The sequence below is a fragment of the Globicephala melas genome, chromosome X (assembly GCF_963455315.2).
Source record: "Globicephala melas chromosome X, mGloMel1.2, whole genome shotgun sequence".
In the NCBI taxonomy this organism is placed as follows: domain Eukaryota; kingdom Metazoa; phylum Chordata; class Mammalia; order Artiodactyla; family Delphinidae; genus Globicephala; species Globicephala melas.
In genome coordinates this window covers 99,957,904-99,982,330 of record NC_083335.1, presented here as the reverse complement: position 1 = coordinate 99,982,330, position 24,427 = coordinate 99,957,904, and the positions used below count along the sequence as shown (strand labels likewise).

The 24,427-nt window shown below is 39.8% G+C and overlaps 1 protein-coding gene, 1 long non-coding RNA gene and 1 other non-coding gene across 5 annotated transcripts in view; 1 reads left to right on the top strand and 2 right to left on the bottom strand.

Moving 5' to 3' along the window:
- Positions 1–3,902: 3,902 nt before the first annotated feature.
- Positions 3,903–3,975, bottom strand: TRNAW-CCA (transfer RNA tryptophan (anticodon CCA)). The gene has a single exon. It is a non-coding gene; the product is annotated as a tRNA-Trp (tRNA).
- A 2,280-nt stretch (positions 3,976–6,255) lies between these two features.
- LOC132594604 (small integral membrane protein 20-like) lies at positions 6,256–6,511 on the bottom strand. Of its 2 annotated transcripts, none has more exons than XM_060293038.1 (2): positions 6,403–6,511; positions 6,256–6,293 (listed from the first exon to the last, which is right to left on the bottom strand). In XM_060293038.1, the coding sequence occupies exons 1-2, from the start codon at positions 6,509–6,511 to the stop codon at positions 6,256–6,258; spliced, it is 147 nt and encodes a 48-aa protein (XP_060149021.1). The 2 variants fall into 2 exon arrangements, with proteins under 2 accessions (XP_060149021.1, XP_060149020.1); XM_060293037.1 differs by having other exon boundaries at positions 6,256–6,352; positions 6,408–6,511.
- A 2,461-nt stretch (positions 6,512–8,972) lies between these two features.
- The window catches only part of LOC132594532 (uncharacterized), a 55,443-nt gene continuing 39,988 nt past the window's right edge, over positions 8,973–24,427 (top strand). For both annotated transcript variants that reach the window (XR_009560741.1, XR_009560740.1), the window contains exon 1: positions 8,973–9,082. This is a non-coding gene — a long non-coding RNA (uncharacterized lncRNA). The remainder of the gene's footprint in view (positions 9,083–24,427) is intronic.

Genomic DNA, 24,427 nt, shown 5'->3' with positions numbered 1-24,427 from the left:
CTCCTTTGTTTCTGCGTTCCCTCCCTTCCCTGATTAGCAACTGTTTGCACCTGCCCTTTGAAGCGCAGGGAAGGTCTAGGGGGCTGAAGCCCTTTTCCTGCAAATAAGAAATGGGGGACACAGAAAAGCTTTTTGTACCCAGGAGGGTCCCACAGGATCCTTCTCAGTTTCAACAGCAGGAAACATCTCCCATCAGCCACCTCGAGTCTCATCTCCACAACTTCTCACCTCAGTCTCTCTACCCCTCCCTTCCTTCAGTTCTGGTCACTCCAGCCGCTGAGGCTTTTCGTGTGCTGTGGCTTTTGCCCTGGATTCTTCTTCTCTTGTTCCCCCACTGGCTCTTCCCAGACCTGTAATCTCAGCTCAGGCATCACTTAGGAAAGCCTTCTGTGGCTCCTTAGTGCAGGCTTTTCTTTTCCTTTATTGTGCTTTTCTCATGTCATTTTGTGATTGAATATACTGACGTTTGTGTGATTTTTCAGATCAATGTCTGTATTCCCAAGTCCACTGTAAACTACAGAAAGTAAAGAGTGCTGAGCTTTGCTCACCCTTGGAGCTCTGTCTAGCATAGTGCCTGGTACATAACTGACAGTACATATTTGTTGATTGAATGTGTGAGTTTGATATGCAGTTATAATTGCGTTTGGCATATAAAATATACTCAGTAGATATTTGCTGAATGAATAAGCCTGGGATAGGGAGGGGATAGCAAATGGGAAAACCATATCTTACATGGCACTGTGTTCCTTGAACATAATAAGCTAAGTAACTATTTTTGGAATGAATGAATAATTAGAGCACTTTGAAGAGATAAAAGTATTGACCAAAAGAACAAGAATTTGTTTCTTTTATACTTGAAATAATTGATTAAGTGGTCTCCTTAATGTAGAGAACTAACTTGTAAACCAAAAAATAAATTTAAATGGGTACTTCTCTGGTTGTAGATCTATAAACAGCGTGAGGTTCTAGGGGATCATACATTGTGATCATGATTACTTTATAGAAATATTAAGTCTACAGGATGAATTCTCTTGGTTTGTAAAACTGAACTCTTCCCAGTGGAAAAATGAGCATACACTGAAGTCAATTTAAACATAAATAGAAATCAAAACAGAACACACATACTTTCCTGTCCCCTGATTACCCTTCTCATGAGCGTTGTTTAAAGCCTCATCATCTCTCACATTAAAAAAAAAAATCACCAGGGCCATAGAAAATCCATCCACAAGTTTTGAAGGAACTCACAGATGAAATAATGAACCCCTCTGCAGTAGATGGCTGCAGCGACGGTCCCCAGTTTGTATCCACACCTTTAACTGGTCCCTACGTGCACGGGCTCAGGGTTTGGCCATGTGCTTTGCTTTGCCCACAGAATCATGAGCAATGAAATGATTGTTTCTTTAAGCCTCTGTGCGGTTCATGGTTTTACACAGCAAAAACTAATTGTCCCAATCCTGCTGCTTTAACGGTTTTCTAAACATGAACCTGAGATGTTATGCCACTGCTTAAGAGCCTTCGGGATTCAGTAGTGGTCCTTAGGAAGGAACCGTCAATTCTGGGGGGTCAGGGGCTGGATGAGGAGGCCTCTTAGAAGTCAGGGTTCATTCAGGAGTTGGGTCAGATCTGTGTGAGTGTGTGTGTATGTGTGTGTTTGAGTGGGTCAGGAAAAGGCTCAGCGTCCATGAAATTGCGTATGTTTCTGAAGAATCTAATCTAGGGGCAACTTTTCACCTTATTTTGAAAATTCGAAAAGACTCTAAAACACGGAAACATGGATTGGGGATTTTTTGCCACCCATGACACTGACAGAGAGTTCTAAGTCTTGGAGAAGGAGAGATGCTGACAGTCATTTCTCTCCTTGTTGAATTTCTTTTCCATGCATCCTCAGCATCTAATGCAGTCGTCTGGTTAAGACGCAGCCCCCTTCAAGTTGTTAAACAGTGATAAATAGGTCCAGATGCTTTACTTTAAAAGGACATTTTGGTTAATGTTCCTTGAGAAGCAGTAGTAACCAATAACTGCCCATTTGTCTGGTCATTCTGGGCTCCAGATGGCCTCATCACTGCTTGAGGAAATAGGAATGTTTTATTGAGCTGGAAGATTAATATGTGCTGAGCCACTTCTACCACTTTGGGAGGGGTTTCAAATTTAAGCCTCCAGCATTTCTGGTAAAACATACACCAAGTGTGACAAAGTAATCAAAACTGCTCTCTTTTGCAGCAGGATGTGTGAGCTGTTGTCTTCACAAACAGCAGTTTCTAGAACTGTCCCTCTTTGCCTACTAGCAGAGAAGCACTTGGGAGTATTACTGACTAAATTTACAAAGGAAGTAGTTTCAGCACACAAAATGTGTATCTATATATACAATGTGAGTTTCCAAGATCATTAAATATCCTACCTAAAGTCCTGGAAAATGGGATTACCCTGTTAAAATGCTGGTAGGAGATTGGTTTGAAGCCACTGTTGGTTTATCAATTTCAAATGTGTTTCTTGTAAAGTTTGCCTGATTAGTTATGTGATCATTGTGCCGAGACATGATTATAAAAACATTCCACATTAACACTTTAAAAATTAAAAATAGGGACTTCCCTGGCGGTCTAGTGGTTAGGACTCTGTGCTCTCACTGCCGAGGGCCCGGGTCAGGGAACTAAGATCCCATGAGCCGTGTGGCGTGGCCAAAAAAATTAATTAATTAAAATTAAAAAGTTTTTATCAGTAGTTGATCACAAACTATAGGGAACCAGTTTAAACTAGCTGTGGTGGATTGCAAACATGGCCATAATTATTTTCCTCCCTTCACAAGGGGTAGTCTTATCTGCCCCTTGAATCTGGGTTGACCATGTGACTTGCTTTGGCCAAGGGGACCTGAAAACATCTGAGGCAATCAAAGGTTTGAAGAGTGCTTGCACATTGGGACTTGCCCCCTCTGGTACCTCATAGAACCCTATGATTGCCCTGTGGAGAAGCCCGAGCTGGCCTGCTGAGGACGATAAATCACATTGTAATTTACTGTTAAATAAATTGATTGTTAAATCAATAAGTCACATTAGAGCCTAGTCACTTCCATAGCACCCCAGCCAACCCCCATCCACCTGCCAGATGTAAAAGTGAGGTCATCTTCTAGATCATCCGTCTGCCAGCATGAGTGGTGCATGGGTGAACTCAGGCAAGGTGGACCAAGGCAGCCCAGCCCAGAATCATTCAGCCGACTCACCCTATCCTGAGCTAAATAAATGTTGGCTCTAAGCCAGAGCTTTGCAATAGTATGTTACATAGTAAAAGCTAACTACTATATAGCTTCAGCCAAAAGAGTCATTGGAAGACCCCTGTGTGTTCTGAGGCTGAACCAAGTGAAGTAAAAGATGGGATAAACTTGAGCCTCAGAACAACCAGTACCAGGTACTTGAACATCAGCGCAAAGTAAGACTCACCATTTTCTGGGGTGACGATATTTTTAAAGGCACATATAGCTGGTGAACAATAAAAACTCCAACATTGACCCCAGTAGAACTCCATATCCACTTTGAAAATATTCCCTGCATGACTAGAGCAAAAGAAACAATCTGCTTTGATGATGGGCCCTTCAAATTTTCCCTGCCCGTATTCACCGATGCAAGTACTGCCTGAGAATACTAAGCAAGCAATTCCAACCTTTGTCTGGGGTCCTGACGCTGGTTTGGTTTTTCATGAAAGGCAAATACATACTAGCTGCAGAAGCTATCGCCCATCAGAATGGTTCCTTTGGATCTTCTCCATTAGTAACACAAGTCACTGCATGGGCCACATAGACTTTTTTTTTTTAAATATTTATTTATTTGGCTGCACTGGGTCTTAGTTGCAGCACGTGGGATTTTCGTTGCTGCGTGTATAATCTAGCTTGCGGCATGCATGTGGGATTCTAGTTCCCTGACCAGGGATTGAACCTGGGCCTCCTGCATTGGGAGCTCGGAGTCTTAACCACTGGACCACCAGGGAAGTCCCTGGGCCACATAGACTTTTTAAAAAATGTATTATGCTTTCAAGGACTGCCTCAGGATGCAAAAATAAAATTTGCATTAGTAATGTATACTAATGAATAAACATGAATATTTCAAAGAGTAGGCTTCTATAATTTCTTAATTTTAAAAAAATATTATTGAGATATAATTGATATAACTATATAAATTTAAGATGTATGTGTTGATTTAATACATTTACATATAGTATTATGATTAACACCATAGTGTTAGCGAACACCTCTATTACATCACATGATAATTCTTTTTTGTGGTGGGAACAGTTAAGAACTTACCTCTTAGCAACTTTGAAGTTTATAATACAATACTGTTGACTGTAATCACTATGCTGTGCATTAGATCTCCAAGACTTATTTATCTACTCTTTTGAAGTTTGTACCGTTAACATCTCCCTAATTCTCCTGCTCCCCAGCCCTTGGTAACCACCGTTTTACTCTCTGATTTTACAAGTTTGGCTTTTTTAGATTTTCAACATAAATGATATACAGTATTTTTATTTGATTTTTCTGCACATGGTTATCCAGTTTTCCCAAACCCATTGTTAAATAAACTATCCTTTCCCCATTGAGTGTTTTTGGCTCCTTTGTCAAATATTAGTTGACTGTAAATGCGGGACCCTATTTCTGGGCTTTATTTTGTTACATTGCTCAAAGTGTGTATTTTTATGCCAGGACCATTTGTTTAAATTACTGTAGCTTTATAGTATAGTTTGAAACCAGGATGTGTGGGGCTTCCACTATTGACCTCCTGGCTATTTGGGGTCTTTGGTAGTTCATGCAAATTTTAGAATTTTTTTCTATTTCTTTGAAAAATGCCATTGGAATTTTGATGGGGAATGTATTGAATCTATAGATGACTTTGAGTAGTATAGACATTTTAACAATATTAATTCTTCTGATCTATGAACACAGGATGTTTTCCTTTTGTCTTTTTCAATATCTTCAAAGTCTCATAGTTTTCAACGTACAGATCTTTTATTTCCTTGATTAAATCTTTTCCTAAGTACTGTTTTTTTTTGGGGTTTTTTTGTTTTTTTTTTTTGCGGTACGCGGGCCTCTCACTGCTGTGGCCTCTCCCGCTGCGGAGCACAGGCTCCGGACGCGCAGGCTCAGCGGCCATGGCTCACGGGCCCAGCCGCTCCGCCGCACGCGGGATCCTCCCGGACCGGGGCACGAACCCGCGCCCCCTGCATCAGCAGGCAGACTCTCAACCACTGCGCCACCAGGGAAGCCCCTAAGTACTGTTTTTGATGCTATTATGAGTGGGATACTTTTGTTTCTCTTTCAGATGTTACACTGTTAGTGTATAAAAACTGATTTCTATGTGTTGATTTTACATCCTGCAACTTTATTGAATTTATTGGTTAATTCCAACCATTATTTTGGTTGAGTGTGTAGGCCTTTCTGTCATATCATCTGTAAATAACAACAATTGACTTCTTCCTTTCTGATTTAGATGCCTCTTATTTCTTTGTCTTGCCTAGTTGCTCTAGCTAGGACTTCCAGTACTATGTTCAATAAGAGTGGTGAGAATGGGCTCCCTTGTTTTTTTCCTGATCTTAAAGGAAAAGTTTTTAGCTTTGCACCTTTGAGTTATGATGTCAGCTGCAGTCTTGTCTCATATGATTTTTATTATGTTGAGATATGTTCTTTTTTTTTGAAGTAAAAAGAAATCATTTTAATATTCACATTTTCACTTCAGTTAATTCAACATGATTTCTACTAGGCATGCATACCCATTTAGTTTGATTTGCTTCATATTTATTTATTTTTCAACATGCAGCAACCCTATGAGATAGTTGAGTTGAACTGTTTATTCTTGTCCTCAAAGAGTTTTATGAACTTTAACATTTTCAAAGAGCCCTATGAGGCTGCTCAGTATAGTGGTTTTTCACTGAAACTTCTTATTTGGAAGATGGCAAAACAGACTAGGATCTTCCCAAGTCTACTGGTTGCTTGTATTCATATCACAGCTCAGTTGGGTAAGACGTAGAGACTGAATAATAAGTAGATCACCTCCAAACCCAGCTGGGTGAGAAAACTTCATTTTTAGAAAGGAAACCAAGTCATGAAAACCTTTGTAATGGTGTGATTTGTTTCAGGGTTCTTTTTGATACTTAAGAAGGGAATTAATCCTGGTGCACAGTACTCTTCTTTATAGCCTTCTAGAGTTTTCTTCCCCAGCCATCGTTCTTCAGCCAGGTGATTTATTGTACTTGCTGCAATAAGTGATAGCCTTTTCATTTCCTGCCAAATGGATCCGACCACACTTTTAACCCTGGTGGCTGCATGTCTTGGACAATACCAGCTCGATTTATGGCTTGTTCCTTCTTAGCTGTGTGTCCTTGGGCATGTTGAACAACCTTGCTGAGCCTCAGTTTCCCCATGGTATTCCTCCAGCCGCATTAGGGGCTGGAAGTAGATGGGGTAGAAGGCGGCGCCGATCAGGGAGATGAAGCCGCTGAAAACGAGCGCGGTGCGCAGGTTCGGGGTCATGGCTCCAGCTGGTGGCCTCCCTGACCTGCGGAGCAGCCCTCTGAGATATGTTCTTTATATACCCAATTTCTTGAGTTTTTTTTTTTTAATCATGAAAGGATGTTACATTTTGTCAAATACTTTTTCTGCATCTAACAAAATGATCATACGATTTTTACCTTTCATTCTATTAAAGTGGTATATGACATTTATTGATTTACATATGTTGAACTAGCCTTGCATCCCAGGGGTAAATTCCACTTGTTTGTGGTATATAATCCTATTTAAGTGTTATAAAGTTGGTTTGCTATTATTTTGTCACGAATTTTTGCATCTATATTTATTGGGATATGGATCTATAGTTTTATTGTAGTGTCTTTACTTGACTTTGATATCAGGATAATGCTGGTCTGATAAAATAATTTTGGAAGTATTCCCTCTTTATTTTTTTATTTTGGGGGGATTTTTGTTTTTGTTTTTGGAAGAGTTTGAGAAAGATTGGTATTAATTCTTCTTTAAAATTTTGATAGAATTCACCAGTAAAGCCATTTGATCCTGAGGTTTTCTGTATTGGGAAAATATTTTTTTATATAAATTTATTTTATTTATTATTTTTGGCTGCATTGGGTCTTTGTTGTTTGTGGGCTTTCTCTAGTTGAAGCGAGCAGGGGCTACTCTTTGTTGTGGTGCACGGGCTTCTCATTGCAGTGGCTTCTCCTGTTGTGGAGGACGGGCTTTAGGTGCGTGGGCTTCAGTAGTTGCAGCACACGGGCTCAGTAGTTGTGGCTCACGGGCTTTAGAGTGCAGACTCAGTAGTTGTGGTGCACGGGCTTAGTTGCTCTGCAGCATGTGGGATCTTCCCGGATCAGAGCTCGAACCCGTGTCCCCTGCATTGGCAGGCAGGTTCTTAACCACTGCGCCACCAGGGAAGTCCCTGTGTTGGGAAATTTTTCATTAGTCATTCAATCTCCTTACTTGGTCTGTTCAAATTACCTATTTCTTCATGATTCAATCTTGGTGCAAGGTTGTATATTTGCAGGAATTCATCCATTTCTTCTTCTAGGTTAGCTAATTATCCAGCATATAATTATTCATAGTAGTCTCTTATAATTCTTTGTATTTCTATAGTATCGGTTGGGATGTCTTCTCTTGGATTTCTGATGTTGAGTCTTCTTTTCTTGGTCTACTTTAAAGGTTTGTCAGTTGTGTTTATCTTTTCAAACAATCAGTTCTTAGTTTCATTTTTTTTATTTTGTTTTTCTGGTCTCTATTTCCACTCTGATGTTTGTAATTTCCTTCCTTCTGCTAATTTTGGGCTTAGTTTGTTCTTTTTCTAGTTCCTTGAAGTGTAAAGTTGTTTATTTGAGATCTGTTTTCTTAATATATGCATGTATCACTTTAAACTTTGCTCTCAGGACTGCTTTTTTTAGCATCCCATAGGTTTTGGTATGTTGTATTTGTATTTTCATTTATTTTGAGAGATTTTTTTAAATTGCTTTTTTGACCCAAGGTTGTTCAGGAGTCGTTGTTTAATTTCCACATATTCGTAGATTTTCCAGCTTTCTTCTTGTGATGTCTAGTTTCATACCAGTGTGGTTGGAAAACATACCTGGTATGATTTCAATCTTCTTAAATTTGCTAGACTTGTTTTGAGTACTATCAGTTGATCTCTTCTGGAAAATGTTTCATGTGCACTTGAAAAAAAATGTGTATTTTGCTGCTGTTGGATGGAATATTTTACAAATGCCTGTTAAGTCCATTTGGTCTAATGTGTGTTTCAAGTCCAATGTGTCCTTCTTGGTTTCCTTTCTGGATGACCTATCCATTGCTGAAAGTGGGATATTGAAGTCCCTTACTATTATTGTATTGTTGTTTGTTTCTCCATTCAGATCTGTTAGTATTTGCTTAATACATTTATGTGCTGTGATGTTGTGTACATAGATATTTATGACTTACATTTTCTTGATGATTGACCCCTTTATCATTATATAATGACTTTCTTTGTCTCTTGTTACCACTTTGGGCTTCAAGTGTACATTGTTTGATAGGAGTGTAACTACCTCTGCTTTCTTTTGTTTTCCACTTGTGAAATATATTTTTCTATCCCTTCACTTTGAGTCTATGTGTGTCCTTAAAGTTGAAGTGAGTTTCTTGTAGGCAGCATTTGGTTGGGTCTTGATATAAAAAAAAAAAATTCCATCCAGTCACTCTGTGCCTTTTGATTGGTGAATTCAATCCACATATTTAGAGTCGTTGTTTGTAGGTAAGAATTTATTAATGCCATATTACTGTTTTCTGGTTGTTTTGTATTTCCATTGATTCTTTTTCCTATCTTTGTAAATAGGTTATTTTTCTGTAGTGGTAAGCTCCATTTCTTTTTTTCTTTTTCTTTTTTAATTGCGGTAAGCGGGCCTCTCACTGTTGTGCCGTCTCCCGTTGCGGAGCACAGGCTCCCGACGCGCAGGCTCAGCGGCCATGGCTCACGGGCCCAGCCGCTCCGCGGCATGTGGGATCTTTCTGGACCGGGGCACGAACCCGCGTCCCCCGCATTGGCAGGCGGACTCTCAACCACTGCGCCACCAGGGAAGCCCGGTAAGCTCTATTTCTGATTATCTTTTGTGCATCTGTTCTACGTTTTTTGCTTTGTGGTTACCATGAGGCTTATGTAAGACATCTCTAAAATAAAACAGTCCATTTTAAGCTGATAGCAACTTCAATTGTCTACAAAAACTTCATCCTTTTACTCCCCCCTTTTCTATTTTTGATGCCTTTACTGCTTTTTATATTGTATATTCATTAACAAATGGTAGTTATAATTATTTTTAAGTTTTCCTTTGATCTTTATACTGTAGTTAAGTGGTTAACACACCACTGCATTACATAATTAGAGTTTTTAAATCTGACTGCTTATTTTTCTTCACCAGTGTGCTGTATACTTTCATATGTTTTCATGTCACTGATTAGTGTCTTTTTGTTTCCACTTAAAGAACTACTTTCAGTTTTTCTTACAAGATAGAGCTAGTGGTGATGAACTCCCTCCGCATTTGTCTGTCTTGGAAAATCTTTTATTTCTCCTTCTTATGTGCAGGATGGAGTATTCTTGGCTGGTGATTTTTTTCTTTCAACTCTTTGGATGTGTCATTTCACTCAGTCCTGGCCTGTGGAGTATCTGCTGAGAAACCCATTGATAACCTACAAAAGGAATCCCTATTAGGCTATCATTTCTTTTCTATGGCTGCTTTTAGGATTCTCTTCATTTTTGAGTTTTGTCAGTTCTATTATAATGTCTTGGAGAAGATCTTTTTGCATTGAGATAAGTTGATCTATTAGCTTCATGAATTTGGATGTCTAGTTCTCTTCCCAGGTTTGAGAAGTTCTCAGCTATTATTTTTTTAAATAAGCTATCTGACCCCTTCTCCCTCTCTTCTCTTTCTAGAACCCTGAATATTCTAATATTTACTCCTTTAACGGAATCCTACCAGTCACATAGGCTTTCTTATCTCTTTTTCATTCTTTGTTCTTTTTTAACTGGATTATTTCAAAATTCCTATCCTCTCACTCATTTATTCTGTCTTGCATTTGTTCTACTTTATTGCAGATGCTCTCTATTGCATTTTCACTTCATTCATTGAGTTCTTTACCTGCAGAATTTTTGCTTGGTTCTTTTAAATGATTTTTCTCTTTGACAAATACCTCATTTTGAACATTTATTTTTTTAATTTATTTTTTGGCTGCGTTGGGTCTTCGTTGCTGTGCGCAGGCTTTCTCTAGTTGCAGTGAGTGGTGGCTACTCTTCATTGTAGTGCAGGGGCTTCTCATTGTGGTGGCTTCTCTTGTTGCAGAGCACGGGCTCTAGACGTGCAGGCTTCAGTAGTTGTAGCTCGCGGGCTCTAGAGCGCAGGCTCAGTAGTTGTGGCTCACGGGCTTAGTTGCTCTGCAGCATGTGGAATCTTCCCAGACCAGAGATCGAACCCGTGTCCCCCGCATTGGGAGGCAGATTCTCACCCACTGTGCCACCAGGGAAGTCCTGAACGTTTATTTTTTAATTGACCTAAAGTTAGTACATAACATTAATTTCAGGTCTATAACATAATTTAATATTTGTATACACTGCAAAGGGATCACCACCAAAAGTCTGGTTACCATCCATCACCATACAGTTGACCCCCTTCACCCATTTTGCCCACCCCCAACCCTCTTCTCCTCTGGTAACCACCAATCTGTTCTCAGTACCTGTGAGTTTTTTCTTCTGATTTTCAGATTCCACATAAAATGAAATCATACAGTATTTGTTTTTCTCTGTCTGACTTATTTCACTTAGTATAATACCATCAAGGTCCATCTGTACTGTCACAACAGGCACAATTTCATCTTTTTATGAATGAGTAGTATTCCACTATACACACACACACGCACACCACATCTTCTTTATCTGTTCATCCAATGATGAACACTTAGGTTTTTCCATATCCTGGCTATTGTAAATAATACTGCAATGAATATAGGGGTACATATATCTTTTTGAGTAAGTGTTTTCATATTCTTCAGATAAATAGCCAGAAATGGAATAGCTGGGTTTTATGGTAGTTCTATTTTTAATTTGTTGAGGAACCTCCATACTGTTCTCTATAGTGGCTGTACCAATTTACATTCCCACCGTTCCCTTTTCTCCACATCCTTGCCAACACTTATTTCTTGTCTTTTAGATAATAGCTATTCAAACAAGTTGTGAGGTGATATCTCATTGTGGTTTTGATTTGCATTTACCTGATAGTGATGTTGAACATCTTTCTGTAGATATATGTATGTCGTCTTTGGAAAAATACCTACAGTTGACTCTTGAACAAAGCAGGGGTTTGGGGCGCCAACCCTCTAACACAGTCAAATTTGCAAATAGCCGTATAGTCGGCTCTCTGTATCCCTGGTTCTGCATCTGTGGATTCAACCAATCGTGGATTGTGTAATGATACTATAGTACATATTTACTGAAAGCAACTCACATACTGGTGGACCTGCACAGTTCAAACTTGTGTTATTCAAGGGTCAACTGCAGTTAGGTCCTCTGCCCATGTTTTAAATCCGATTGTTTGCATTTTTGCTCTTGAGTTCTTTATATATTTTGGTTATTGACCCCTTTTTGGATATATAATTTGTAAATGTTTTCTCCCATTCAATAGATTGCCTTTTCGTTTTTTTGATGGTTTCCTTTGCTATGATAATCACGATTTTTTTTGTGTTTGTGTGATTTCATTGAATTGTCTTTCTGGTTTTTTGGTACCTTGTTGAGTTTCTTCAAAACAGCTCTTTTGAATTCTTTACCACTAGATCACAAAACTTTGTGCCTTACATCTTGGTTATTGAAGAAGTATCTTTTTTTTTGGTGGTATGTGGGCCTCTCACTGTTGTGGCCTCTCCCGTTGCGGAGCACAGGCTCCGGACGCGCAGGCTCAGCAGCCATGGCTCACGGGCCCAGCTACTCCGCTGCATGTGGGATCTTCCCGGACCAGAGCACGAACCCGCGTCCCCTGCATTGGCAGGCGGACTCTCAACCACTGCGCCACCAGGGAAGCCCTGAAGAAGTATCTTTTGTTGATGACATGATTCCTTGATTTTTCTTTTTTTCATATTGCTTGTAGTTTTGCGTTACTATTTCAAATGTGAAAGCAAGCAGATACTTCTTTAAATCTTTGCTAGTTGCCGTCAGGTAGAGTATTCCGTTTGTTAGTGCTGTTACTATGTAGGGTTTTCTCCACTTCCGTATGGGTGCACCTGCTCCGCTCTTCCTGCTTCCTCTTGTGGCACAATTCTTGAGCTTTTATGTCTTCTCTTCTTACAAGTCGTCAGGGTAGCTATTGGAAACCTTTCTTGCTTTCCAGAAGGTGGCACTATAGCTCACGTTATGATTTTTCCCTTGCCCGTAAACCCTGGCCTGTTTTCTGAGCTCACTCACTATCTACATACAGAGCTAGCTCTCGCTGCTGTACTTGGGAGTGTGCACAAGCAACCAGCTGCAGCATGGCGGGAGGTGTGTATTTAGCATTCAGGGAATTGAAGGTGCCCACGGATCTGGTAGGTAGGTCCCCAGGTGTCCTACTCCCAGAGGCTTGACTTCCTGCTGAGTGTATTCAGCAGGAACCATGTCCCTTTAATGCCCTTTGATATGATATTCTTTTCTGCCTTTTTCTTGTTCTCTTCCCTCCTCCCAGTCATGGAGGTCCTGTCCCTGTACCCTGGGTGCTGGTAGAGAAAAATGGGTTTCTTCACCTGCATGCTATGCAACTAGAGTGGTCAGCATTCATTTCCTGCTCTTCTTCACTACTAGAGAGGTTGGGAGAGGTTGACAACCCCTGATAGTTCAACCCCGTGCAGCTTAGGCTGAAAAATGATTGGTGTCCTCTATACGAAAGCTTGCTTTCTTAGTGATCTCAATGTTATGAATAGCAAACCACAAGTAGCGTTAGCTAGAAACTGCTAACTGGTCTCTCCTAGGAAATTAGCTTGCTTGTTAGTTACAGAATATTCCTTTTAGGGCATATTCTTACCCACTAGTATAAAACACAGTATTTTGAAAGCTGTACACACACACACAAATCACTGTCAAAAGTTTGATTCAGGGCTTCCCTGGTGGCTCAGTGGTTGGGAGTCCGCCTGCCGATGCAGGGGACACGGGTTCGTGCCCCGGTCTGGGAGGATCCCACATGCCGTGGAGCGGCTGGGCCCGTGAGCCATGGCCGCCGAGCCTGCGCGTCCGGAGCCTGTGCTCCGCAACGGGAGAGGCCACAACAGTGAGAGGCCCGCATAACACACACACACACACACACAAAAAAGTTTGATTCATTTCACACAACCAAGATTTGAATGATATATTTCGGGTATTGCTTTAAATAGATCATAAATAGCAAATTATAGATATGTATCAGCTGTTTCTGTTTACCTAACATTACTCGTACAGAAAAAACTGAATGGAAGGAAGTGACCACATTTTGAAGCACTCCAGGTCATGCATTTGACTAAGTTCAGAGCAATACTGCAGTATAGCTGTAGTCTAGCAACTTGCTTCTCTTTATCTCATTTCTCTTTCTTTGAGATAAAATAGAAGGCCAAAAATAAAGGGCATGGAAAATGTGATTATAAGCAAGAATCATTAAGTTATCAAAACTGAGTTCATAAATACTTGGTCATGCATCATGACCACAGACAAGAACGAGAGAATAGAATGATGTCTTTTTTATCACATATTTACCTAGAATTCTTCTTTGTTTACTTCCTTTAGTAAATTATTCTTGAATTAAATTTTGTATACTAAAGAGATAAATATAATTACTAAAAAGCATAACATACTACAGAGTTTAATGTGCTGAATAGGTGTTGCATAAAGTAGTATTTGATTATTCATGATTGATCACGTGAAAAGTATCTATCTGCTACTATTGAATATAGTTTAAAATTAATGATTCTGATTTCACTCAGTAGATTTGGCCTTTTTGAAACAGGCAACTTGGCTTCAAAGAGCATTTTCATGATTATTGTTTGCATATGCTAAAAATAATTCATGCTACCAGTAAATTAAACTTTGGCCTTTTTTTTGATTAGTGTTTACTTATGCAAAAACCTGTTTCATATCATCTAGACTTTATTGCTTCCAGACTGCGGTTTTCTATTATTTGTGTGGCTTTTGTGTTTACAAATGACATCATTGCTTTACCACCTACATAAAGTCGTAATTATTATTTTTAAAATTAGCTTATGTCTTCTCGATTAAATCAGTGTTTTTCTTCAAGTCATTGCCTGGTATATCCCAAAAGTATAAATCATGTGTACTCACACATTCAGGTATATTAAATATTTTAAAGATTTTTATCACTGCATTCCTGTAAGCATGAACACTTTCATTATTAAACAGAAAAGCACTCCTTTCTTTCCAGTAAAGTTTTAGAACAAAATTATAATGGTGAGGATGGCTGTTGGTTGGTACACTGTCTTCTTTGGCCAGAATTCCATAACACCCTTTAAAGTACTTCATGATGTGTTAACTTATTGCAACAGACAGATCACACGACCTTATGGGAAAAGGGTGGAGCAGAAATTTATCATCTCATGTAACCCACCAGCAGTGGAGCTAGATAGGCATCAGTGATATCTGCTCCCACTCCCACCCTTGCCAACACACACAGGCACACACACACGCACACACGCACGCACACACACTACATTATATCTGCTGCTGTCTCCCTACTGGTCTCATTCTCTTCCACAGCAGAGGAAATTCTCCACAGAGAGAGTACCTCACATGGGAACCCTGGGCACCCATCTCGACAGTTTTCTGACCAATGAGGAAGGAAAACTTCTTCTCTAGCTACAATCCAGAAAAGTCTGGCGAAGAACTTTGGCCCAGCTGGGGCCATTGGACTTCTTCTCAGACTACTTGCTGTGGACAAGGGGATAGAGACTATGGTTGGCAATTCCAGAAACGCCTGGATGAAGTGAGAGAGGAGCATCTCCTTAAAGATTATTGTTCTGACGAGATAGATGATAGAAGTTCTCCAAGACAAGTCTATAATCCAGTTGTGAGCCAAGAGATCTAAAGAGAAAACAGAATACCATGTAAAAAGCCTTTCCAAAGATTTTTCTTAATGATTATTATGATAAAAGTTTCAGTATGCCAAGAAGTCAGAACAACTAAAAATTTTATATGTTTAGTACAAGACTGCAAATATATAGAGTCAAAATTGATAGAAATGCAAGGATAAATAGACAAATCCACAATCATAGTGGGAAATATTAACACTCTTCTGGTTTAATATATCAAAAAGATAAAAATCATTAAGGCTATGGACAATTTGAACTACACAATCACATTTGACCCGAAAGAAATACTGCACCCAACAGAGGCAAAATTACATACTCTTTTCAAACACACAGTTTATAAAAATTGGTCCATAAAAAAAAATTGGTCCATAAAACAAGTATCAACATAGCTCAAAGAATCAGTACCATAAAGGTCATGTTCTCTGAGCTAAATGTGATTCAGCAGGAATGCCACTTCCTGTGTGGCCAAGTAGGCTCCTAATAAAGTGACTCTGCAACAGAGAACTAAAAGCTCTGAACAAAATAGAAAAAACTGTCTAAAGGCTCCAGAGAGTGAACCAAAGCAGGCACATTTTGGATGGGAGTAAAATTTGGAGAAAAGGATTAGCCTAGAGTGATTTCACCATTTTTATGAAACTACTTTTTAAAAAGTACACGATGCACAACGACTTTCGGCCGTGCCTCCCACTTATTCACAGATTCCTTGACGGGGGAGACTGATGAACTTGACGTAGAGATTTGGTAACTACTAAGCAGATGTCTTTTGATTGTGAAAGTATATCCCTAACCTCATCCCAGCCAAATAATCTAATGGTTGGCCAAAAAATTTTTTTCCATTTCCCCCTAAAATCAATTCTTTGACTTTACCCCTTAGGCTATCTGGACTCCCTCAGCCCATTCCATCATGACTGTGATTCTGAAACTGAGTAGTCCTAGCTCGCTTGGTTACCTTTGAAAATTCATTCCCAAAGGATGCATATTTACACAGACATAGAAAGATGACTTAATCCTTCATGATAGGGAAATTAGAAGTCACTCACTAGTCCTTCTTCCTCTTCTCCTCCCTTCCTCCCTTCTTTCCTTCTAGTAAGTTAGAAATGTAATACCTCTGAAATCATCTTTGTTAGATTAGAAGCATGTCACTAAGTCAATGATGGGTTTGTGGGACTTCCCTGGTGGCGCAGGGGTTAAGAATCCGCCTGCCAATGCAGGGGACACAGGTTCGATCCCTGGTCCGGGAAGATCCCACATGCCACGGAGCAACTAAGCCCGTGCTCCACAGCTACTGAGCCGGTGTGCCACAACTACTGAAGCCCGTGCACCTAGAGCCCGTGCCCCACAGCAAGAGAAGCCACTGCAATGAGAAGCCCATGCACCACAACGAAGAGCAGCCCTCGCTCACCGCAACTAGAGAAAGCCCCTGTGCGGCAACAAAGACCCAATGTAGCCAAAAATAAATAGATTAATTAAAAAAAAAAAAGATGGGTGGTTGAGAGTCAGCCTGCCGATGCAGGGGACACGGGTTCGTGCCCTGGTCCAGGAAGGTCCTGCATGCCGCTGAGCGGCTGGTCCCGTGAGCCATGGCCGCTGAGCCTGCGCGTCCGGAGCCTGTGCTCCACAACGGGAGAGGCCACAGCAGTGAGAGGCCTGCGTACCGCAAAAAAAAAAAAAAAGAGTTTGTAATTAAAGTTCTTTCTCTTTGCCCATATTACTTTTTTAACCATGTGTAAAGTCTCACTAATGAAGGAGAAATCTGGTAAATTGAGACAATTTAAACTACATTCATGTGGCTCATGTGTATTTGCAACAATTTTGAATGGTAAAGACCCCAAGGATACACCAATACACTTGCTAAAAGTTCAATGAGAAAGTCAACTGGAAATTGATCAGGGCAACCAAGAGCTGAATAAGGAGCACATGAAAAAGCAGAAACTGCTGAAAGATTAGAATACAGTCTACGTAAAAGGCAAACAAAAACACAGAAAAAAAACCTTTAAAAAGGTGGAGCTGCTTTTTCCACTCTTGCATGGAGGAGATACTCCTAGCACAAGGCACCTGTAATGAGTCAAGTAAAGGAAATGTTTTTGATTATATGAGGAATTTTTTTAAGAAAGAAAATAGGGTATATTTATGACTTGTCAGTTATTTTGAGTTTTATGGCTGTGACTTCTTGTTAGCTGCCAAACAAGCAAATTGAATGTTTTTCTGTCTCCTGGCAATCTCTCAGTCACCATTCCTGATGCCCTATTAACAAAAATTATATGGTATGTCAGTACGTTTGGTTTTATTTCAACACGCAAATGTTTTCAGTAAGTTTTCAAAGTGGGAATCATCCATTTTCTCTTTTCAGAAGCTGTTTTAATTTTACTTGTAAGCTATTAACAAGAGTGAAATCTCTAGGAAAAAAAATCCATAGAGAACAAGGTTGAAGAGGAATCTGCTGGGATGTTAAGAGTGGTTCTCTCTTAAGAATGGGATTTTAGTTAATTTTACTTTCCTTTGTACTTTCCTATCTCTTTCTACCCTGAAGATATATTTCTAAATCAAGAGAAAAAAGTCATTAAAATGGAAAACATCTCTGACAAAGGCCATATTACAACCGGTCCATTTCTCAGGGCAGTCATTTTATTTCTATAAACAGATATTTACTGACACCGTTGTTTGTTGTTTATCTTTATGGTCCTTCTTAGTTCCTAGCCAAGTAATATAACAATGGGTTTATGTGTAAGGCGCAATACTGAGCATTGCAAGAGATATACAGAATTGACATGTAAAGAATTAAAAATTATTCATCTTTATAGGGACCATACAATTTGAATGGTATCTGCATTTTACAGATTAAAGAAACAGTGTCAGTGAGGTAAGTGACTTGCCCATTGTCACATAAGCAGGAAGTGGCTGCGCTAGACCTTGGCAGTAATGACCCCCAAAGAAGGACATCTCCTTATATACATACCCTTTTATCCACACTGACTCTAGACCATGTGACTTGTTATGTCCTAGCGGACACTAACAAAGAAGACACAAGTAGATACAATGTTATGTGTTAATTATACCTCAGTAAGAAAAAGACACAAACAGAGCCTTGAAAAGTACTTGCTCACTGGGGCTTGTCGTCTCCTACTGCTCTTTGGGACCCTGAGTCTGCCATACGAAGAAGCTTGGGCTAGCCTATTGGAAGATGAGACACCATGTGGAGCAGAGATGGGCTTGGAGAGGAATGCAGAGCCTTGCAGATCATGACTGAATAATAGCCTTGATCAACAAGTGTAACAAACTAAGAATGGAATTTTATTTTAAGTGTAGATTGCTAAGCAAAATTGTAGTAAGATAGCTCAAAAAAACATGCAGTCAGAGCAAGGAAGAAGAGATGGGCGATAATCGCAGCCATTTAGGGAAGAAGCAAGGTGATGGCCACATTTTTGGAAACGATGCGCCAGATTCAAAGCCTGCTACAGAAGCTGAGTTCTCGCGACTTAATGCCTAACATTTTGAGAAGTGTGTGGAAGGAGAAGTATTTTTTATATCTGCTCTGTGCCAAGCACTTTACACTCAATGTCTCCTTTAATTTTTATACCAATCCTAAATAAGGTGAATATTATTCTTCCCGTTGTACGAAAGAGAAAACTGAAGCTTTAGACAGTTGTAAAAATGTGCCCAAGTTCAAGGGTGGTGAAGTCAGAATTTGAAACCAAGCCTGTGTAACATATCATAAACAAACATGGGACAAGGTGGAGGGAAGAGTTGAGTTGAACTTGAAACCTGCATCTGAGACACTGACGAGCATTTAGGTGTGGATATTCAGCCACCAGAGGAAGGGAAACGTCCAAGGGTCTTGGGAGACGCCAGGAAGCAAATGGGGTCAGCTGAATTTGACTTCCCTCACACAATATAGTTATATATACGCTGATAAATTCAAGTTATCCAAAAATGTCATCTAAGCCAACCAAGTCAAATCTTTGTCATCTTGAACAGAGTGAATAAATGCTCTCTGAAACAAAAATAACTCATCTGGTAATTGAAGCATTTTTTAATGTTTTCAAGTCAACAGTGGCACAAGTAATCAAGGTCTTATATTGCTGATGTTGATGTACTGTCTGCTGAATTTGCAGGGCCAAAAACCAGATAGTCAGTAAAACATTTGGAGGACATGATGAGATAAATAACAACCATCTATATTTTATATAAACATTCTTCCTTTCCCCCTTAAATACGAGGTTGGCAAACTTTTTCTGTAAAGGGCCAGATAGTAAATATTTTAGACCTTGCAAGCTACAGATTCCATCACAACTATTCAATTCTGTTGCAACTACTCAGCTCTGCCATTGTAGTAGGAAAGCAGTCATAGAATATATGTATACATATGGGTATGGCTGTGTTCCAATAAAACTTTATTTGTATCCAAACAGTGGGCTAGATTTGATTCCAATAAAACTATATCCAAACACTGGGTAGATTTGGTCCACAGGGTACAGTTTGCTAACCTTTGCCTTAGATAATTATGTAAGCTAGTAGTGTTATTTTCTGATTTACATGTACCTTCTAAACCTTTTCTTGGAGTGGATACTTGATTCATTTTATTGTTTTAAAAATTACAGTTATGTTAGCTATGAAACTAGAATACTAAGATCATTCAGATTTTGAGGGAAGAAACTATTTCTTTTGATCTCCTGCACTTCACTCAGGGTATGGAATATATTAAGTGGTCAGTTAATGCCCATTTATACATTGCTGAATTAATTGCATCTAGTCAACCCCCTTGTCTCAGAGGTGAGGATATGGTACATTTGAAGAAGCACTGTGGTTACTAGGGGATGCTCAGAACTGCACAATGAGCAGGTGTAAGTTCTAGTTCTGATTCTGGCCATAACAGTAAATTGCTACAAGTCACCTCTTTTCTCTGGACTAATCTTCATCATCATTGAAACCAGGGAGCTGGCTTGTGGCAGACTCTGTTGACTGCCTAGTTGACTGCCATTCCCAGTCTTCTTCCTTGCCTGTCTCTGTACAGAGGCTGAAAATGCCCAATCTTCACTATCCAGCCAATTTTGCAGTCAGAATTGGCCATATGACACAGTTGTGGCCAGTGAGATAGAAGGGAAATTATAGGAGACTTCTGGGAAAGATTCCCTCCCACCCACCCCCACCATGAAAGGTGCAGGGCATGTAAGGAGAACTTTTCCTTTCCCACTTGTACACCCTGTCATGCATGAGCTGTGGCATCCATATGACAACCGTAAGGCCATAAGCCTTGATGAAGCCATAGACACCTCTAGCTTGGTGCTGTTATTTTGCAGCCAGATGCATTTCAACCAATATGATGAACTTTATGGCATGTTTTCGATCTGTGACTAAAGTCACATAGGCAGTTAATCAAGGAACAAAGCCTTGAACTCAGTCACCTAATTCATGTGCTTTCACTCGTATATGAATCTGCTTTATTTAATGTTCCATTTTATATTTCATTCATCCATTCATTTATTTAACTAAATTTATTGGGACTACTTCTACAATGTAGTCATTTCCTTAAGTAGACATTGATACCCATAGTTCATAGATGGTATTTTTCATGAATAAACTCAAAAACGACGTGCAATCAACTGAGGTATGCTTTGATTAAAACTGAGGGTTTGGTTTTTTTCCCCCAGATATGTGATCCAATACAAAATCGTAAATGATTTTTAAAAACAAAGCCAGAAAATACTGAGCAGTGTTGTTTGATTTTTGATGAAAACCAAGCAGTTCAGTTCTAATTAGGCCAAGCAGAACAATTCTAGTTGGGCTGTGGGAAAAAAACAAGTTGCTGTGACAACTTCAAAACAAAAAAATACTCTCAGATTACATTAGAAACATTTAGAAGCTATATGTTAATGAGTTTATTCAATCGCCCCCGGTTCAGAATAACTGTTGTGCATTGGGTGTTTTATTTGTTTTCTTTTCATGTTGAAGTCAAGACTACTCTTGTAATAGTGAAGTATTCGAGACCAAATATTTAGGGAAGATTCATTTTATGCAGCCAATGGACCAGAGAGGATTTTAGAAAACTAGAGATAAACATAAGAGCAGGGGGTGGTGGTGGTGGAAATTCATCAAAATCTGATAATCTAGGTCGTTAATGGGGCAGATGGGGAATGGCAGGAAATCAGAATATAAAAATAGTACTAAGCTGCTTCTTACTATTGAATTAATGACAATATGGCATCTTGGAATAATTTTTATAATATTTAATTATAAAAAGTTTACAAAATAGAGACCCAAAAAAATGAGGAAAAAGGAAAGTAACAAATTCATGATATAAGTAGGAGTAACAAGTTAAATAATGTATGTTCTTTGTAAAGAATAAATTATTTAGACTTTTTCAGTAGAGAATGTTTTTTTTGGTAGAGAAAATATCCTACCCAGTCTCTTTCATGGGTGACTCAATTTTATGATTACAATAATAAATTGTTACCTGTTTTTAATGTCTTAATTTTATATTATATACCAAAATATTAGTTTGGACATTCATCTCCCATGTCATTGGTATTATAGAATGTCTCACTTTCAAACCATGTAACTAACCAAAAGTTATATGATGGACTAACATTTTCATTGACTCTGATATTCAGTCTTATACTTGTTGGTCCCTGGATTTACATAGGAGGTTTCTATTTCAAAATGACTTCTATAATTTAAAAATTTTCAGTTCACATTGTGTACCACAATGTAAGGGTAACTTTTCATTCTTGGCTTATAAACTTTAACAGTACTAAGCAAATACTGTTTAGTCTAGCTAAGTTTTAGTCCAGATAATTTTATATTACACAAGTAAAGTTTGATATTTCTGCAAATTTGCTTTTATTCTATTGTGCATATGTGGTAGATTACAAATATGGCTACAATCTTTTGCAGTTCTTCCCACCAAGAAGTGAAATCTGTTTTCTCCTCCCTTGAATCTGGGCTGGCCAAGTGGCCTGCTTTGATGAATAGAATGCAGTGTAAGAAATGTCCAAAATTCTGAGCCTAGGACTAAAGAGTCCTTCCAGTTTTTGCTTTCTTGTGGCTCTTGGGACCTTTTCACCACCATGTGAGCTAGCCAGAGCTAGCTTGCTAAAGAATAAGAGACAAAATGGAGTAGAGATAAGTTATCCTAGCTGAGGCCCCCCAAAACCAAGTAGCCCCCAGCCAACCACAGAAACAAGAGTGAACCCAGCCAAGACCAGCAGGAGAAATTCCCTGTTGAGCCCAGCCTAAATGGCTGATCCATAGACTACTGAGCTAAATGAATGATGGTTCTTTAAAGATAATCAATTTTGGGGTAGTTTGTTACACAGAAATAGCTAACTGGTATAACCTGCCTCTAAGGGACATTAGTGCATTTTTCCACTTTCATATTTCCATTTCCACAAGTTTATCCTTTTGTAATTTGGTGAGGCTTAAAGATCATGTAACTGATTTTTTAAGTCATTTAAATTATAGTCTTGGGTATGACAAAAATAGATGTATGCTGGACTTTGTGGGGGATCAGTAATAAACACCTTTCCCTCAAACTCCCCCTCAAGTTTAGAACCAATTAAGTGACAGGCCCAGGAGTAAGGCAGAAGGAGAATAAACTGTCTCTGAAATCACTGGTTAGTCCTGGCCTGGACGAGGTGGCCTAGATGATGAGCTTGATGCTACTGAGTTTACAGACTGAGAATTACATACCCACTCACCGCCCCTGCTTGAATTGAACGACTTTCAGCCACTCTCTGGTGGGGAGGCAGCCCTTGTGAAACTTAAAGCAGGGGGGAACAAATTAGATTATATGCCCTCTGTACGCAGGAAGTGCCTGAGGACATTGAGGAAAAATTGTGTCAAGATCGGCAAGATTATTTTCCCAGATTCACCAAGAGATGAGTCACCATCCTCAGCAAAGGAGCACAGAAAGGCCAGGGATACCACTTTAATGAATTGTTTCTCCCAACGTACAGCTATATCAGGAGTAAAAAATAGGTGCTGGGGCTTCCCTGGTGGCGCAGTGGTTGGGAGTCCGCCTGCCGATGCAGGGGACGTGGGTTCGTGCCCCGGTCCGGGAAGATCCCACATGCCGCGGAGTGGCTGGGCCTGTGAGCCGTGGCCGCTGAGCCTGCGTGTCCGGAGCCTGTGCTCCGCAACGGGAGAGGCCACGACAGTGAGAGGCCCACGTACGGCCAAAAAAAAAAAAAGGTGCTAACACTGTCACAAACTGAAAATGATATGGGTAACCTGAACATTACTTACAAGATTTAAAATAAGAAGTAGGGACTTCCCTGGTGGCACAGTGGTGAAGAATACACCTGCCAATGCAGGGGACACGGGTTCGAGCCCTGGTCCGGGAAAACCCACATGCTGCGGAGCAGCTAGGCCCGTGCACCACAACTACTGAGCCTGCCCTCTAGAGCCCACGAGCCACAAGTACTGAGCCTGCGAGCCACAAGTACTGAAGCCTGCGTGCCTAGAGCCTGTGCTCTGCAACAAGAGAAGCCACCGCAATGAGAAGCCCGTGCACCGCAACAAAGAGTAGCCCCCGCTCACCACAACTAGAGAAAGGCCTGCATGCAGCAATGAAGACCCAATGCAGCCGAAAATAAATAAATAAATTTATTTTAAAAATAAGTATATTGAGAAAAGGCAAAAAACCATTTTGTCATAGGTGATGATATAATAGTAATGATAACAGCAAATGGTTTTTGGGCATTTGCTATAGCAAGAAGTGTTCTTATGAAAGTATTTCATTCTCATATAACCCTATGATATAGGTATTCTTGTTATCCCCTTTTTACAGATGGGTATAATGAGGCACAGATAGCCTAAAAATGGCCCCACAATAGACAAGATGGAATAGGATTGGAATCTCTTTTGGACTGTTTACATCCAAGAGTAAGAAGTATATATGTGTGTGTATATATATATATATATTTTATTATTATTATTTTTTTGCGGTACGCGGGCCTCTCACTGTTGTGGCCTCTCCCATTGCGGAGCACAGGCTCCGGACACGCAGGCTCAGTGGCCATGACTCACAGGCCCAGCCGCTCCGGGGCATGTGGGATCTTCCCAGACTGGGGCACGAACCCGCGGCCCCTGCATCGGCAGGAGGACTCTCAAGCACTGTGCTACCAGGGAAGCCCTAAGAAGTATATTTTGAAAGATAGATAACATGTGTTGGCAAGGAAGAGGAGAAATTGGAAACCTCATATGTTTCTGATGGGAATATAAAATGTGATTTTATTTATTTCGGATGTATACTTGGAAGTGGGATTGCTGGATCACATGGCAGTACTATTTTTAATTTTTTTGAGAAACCTCCATACGATTTTCCATAGTGGTTATACCAACTTACATTCC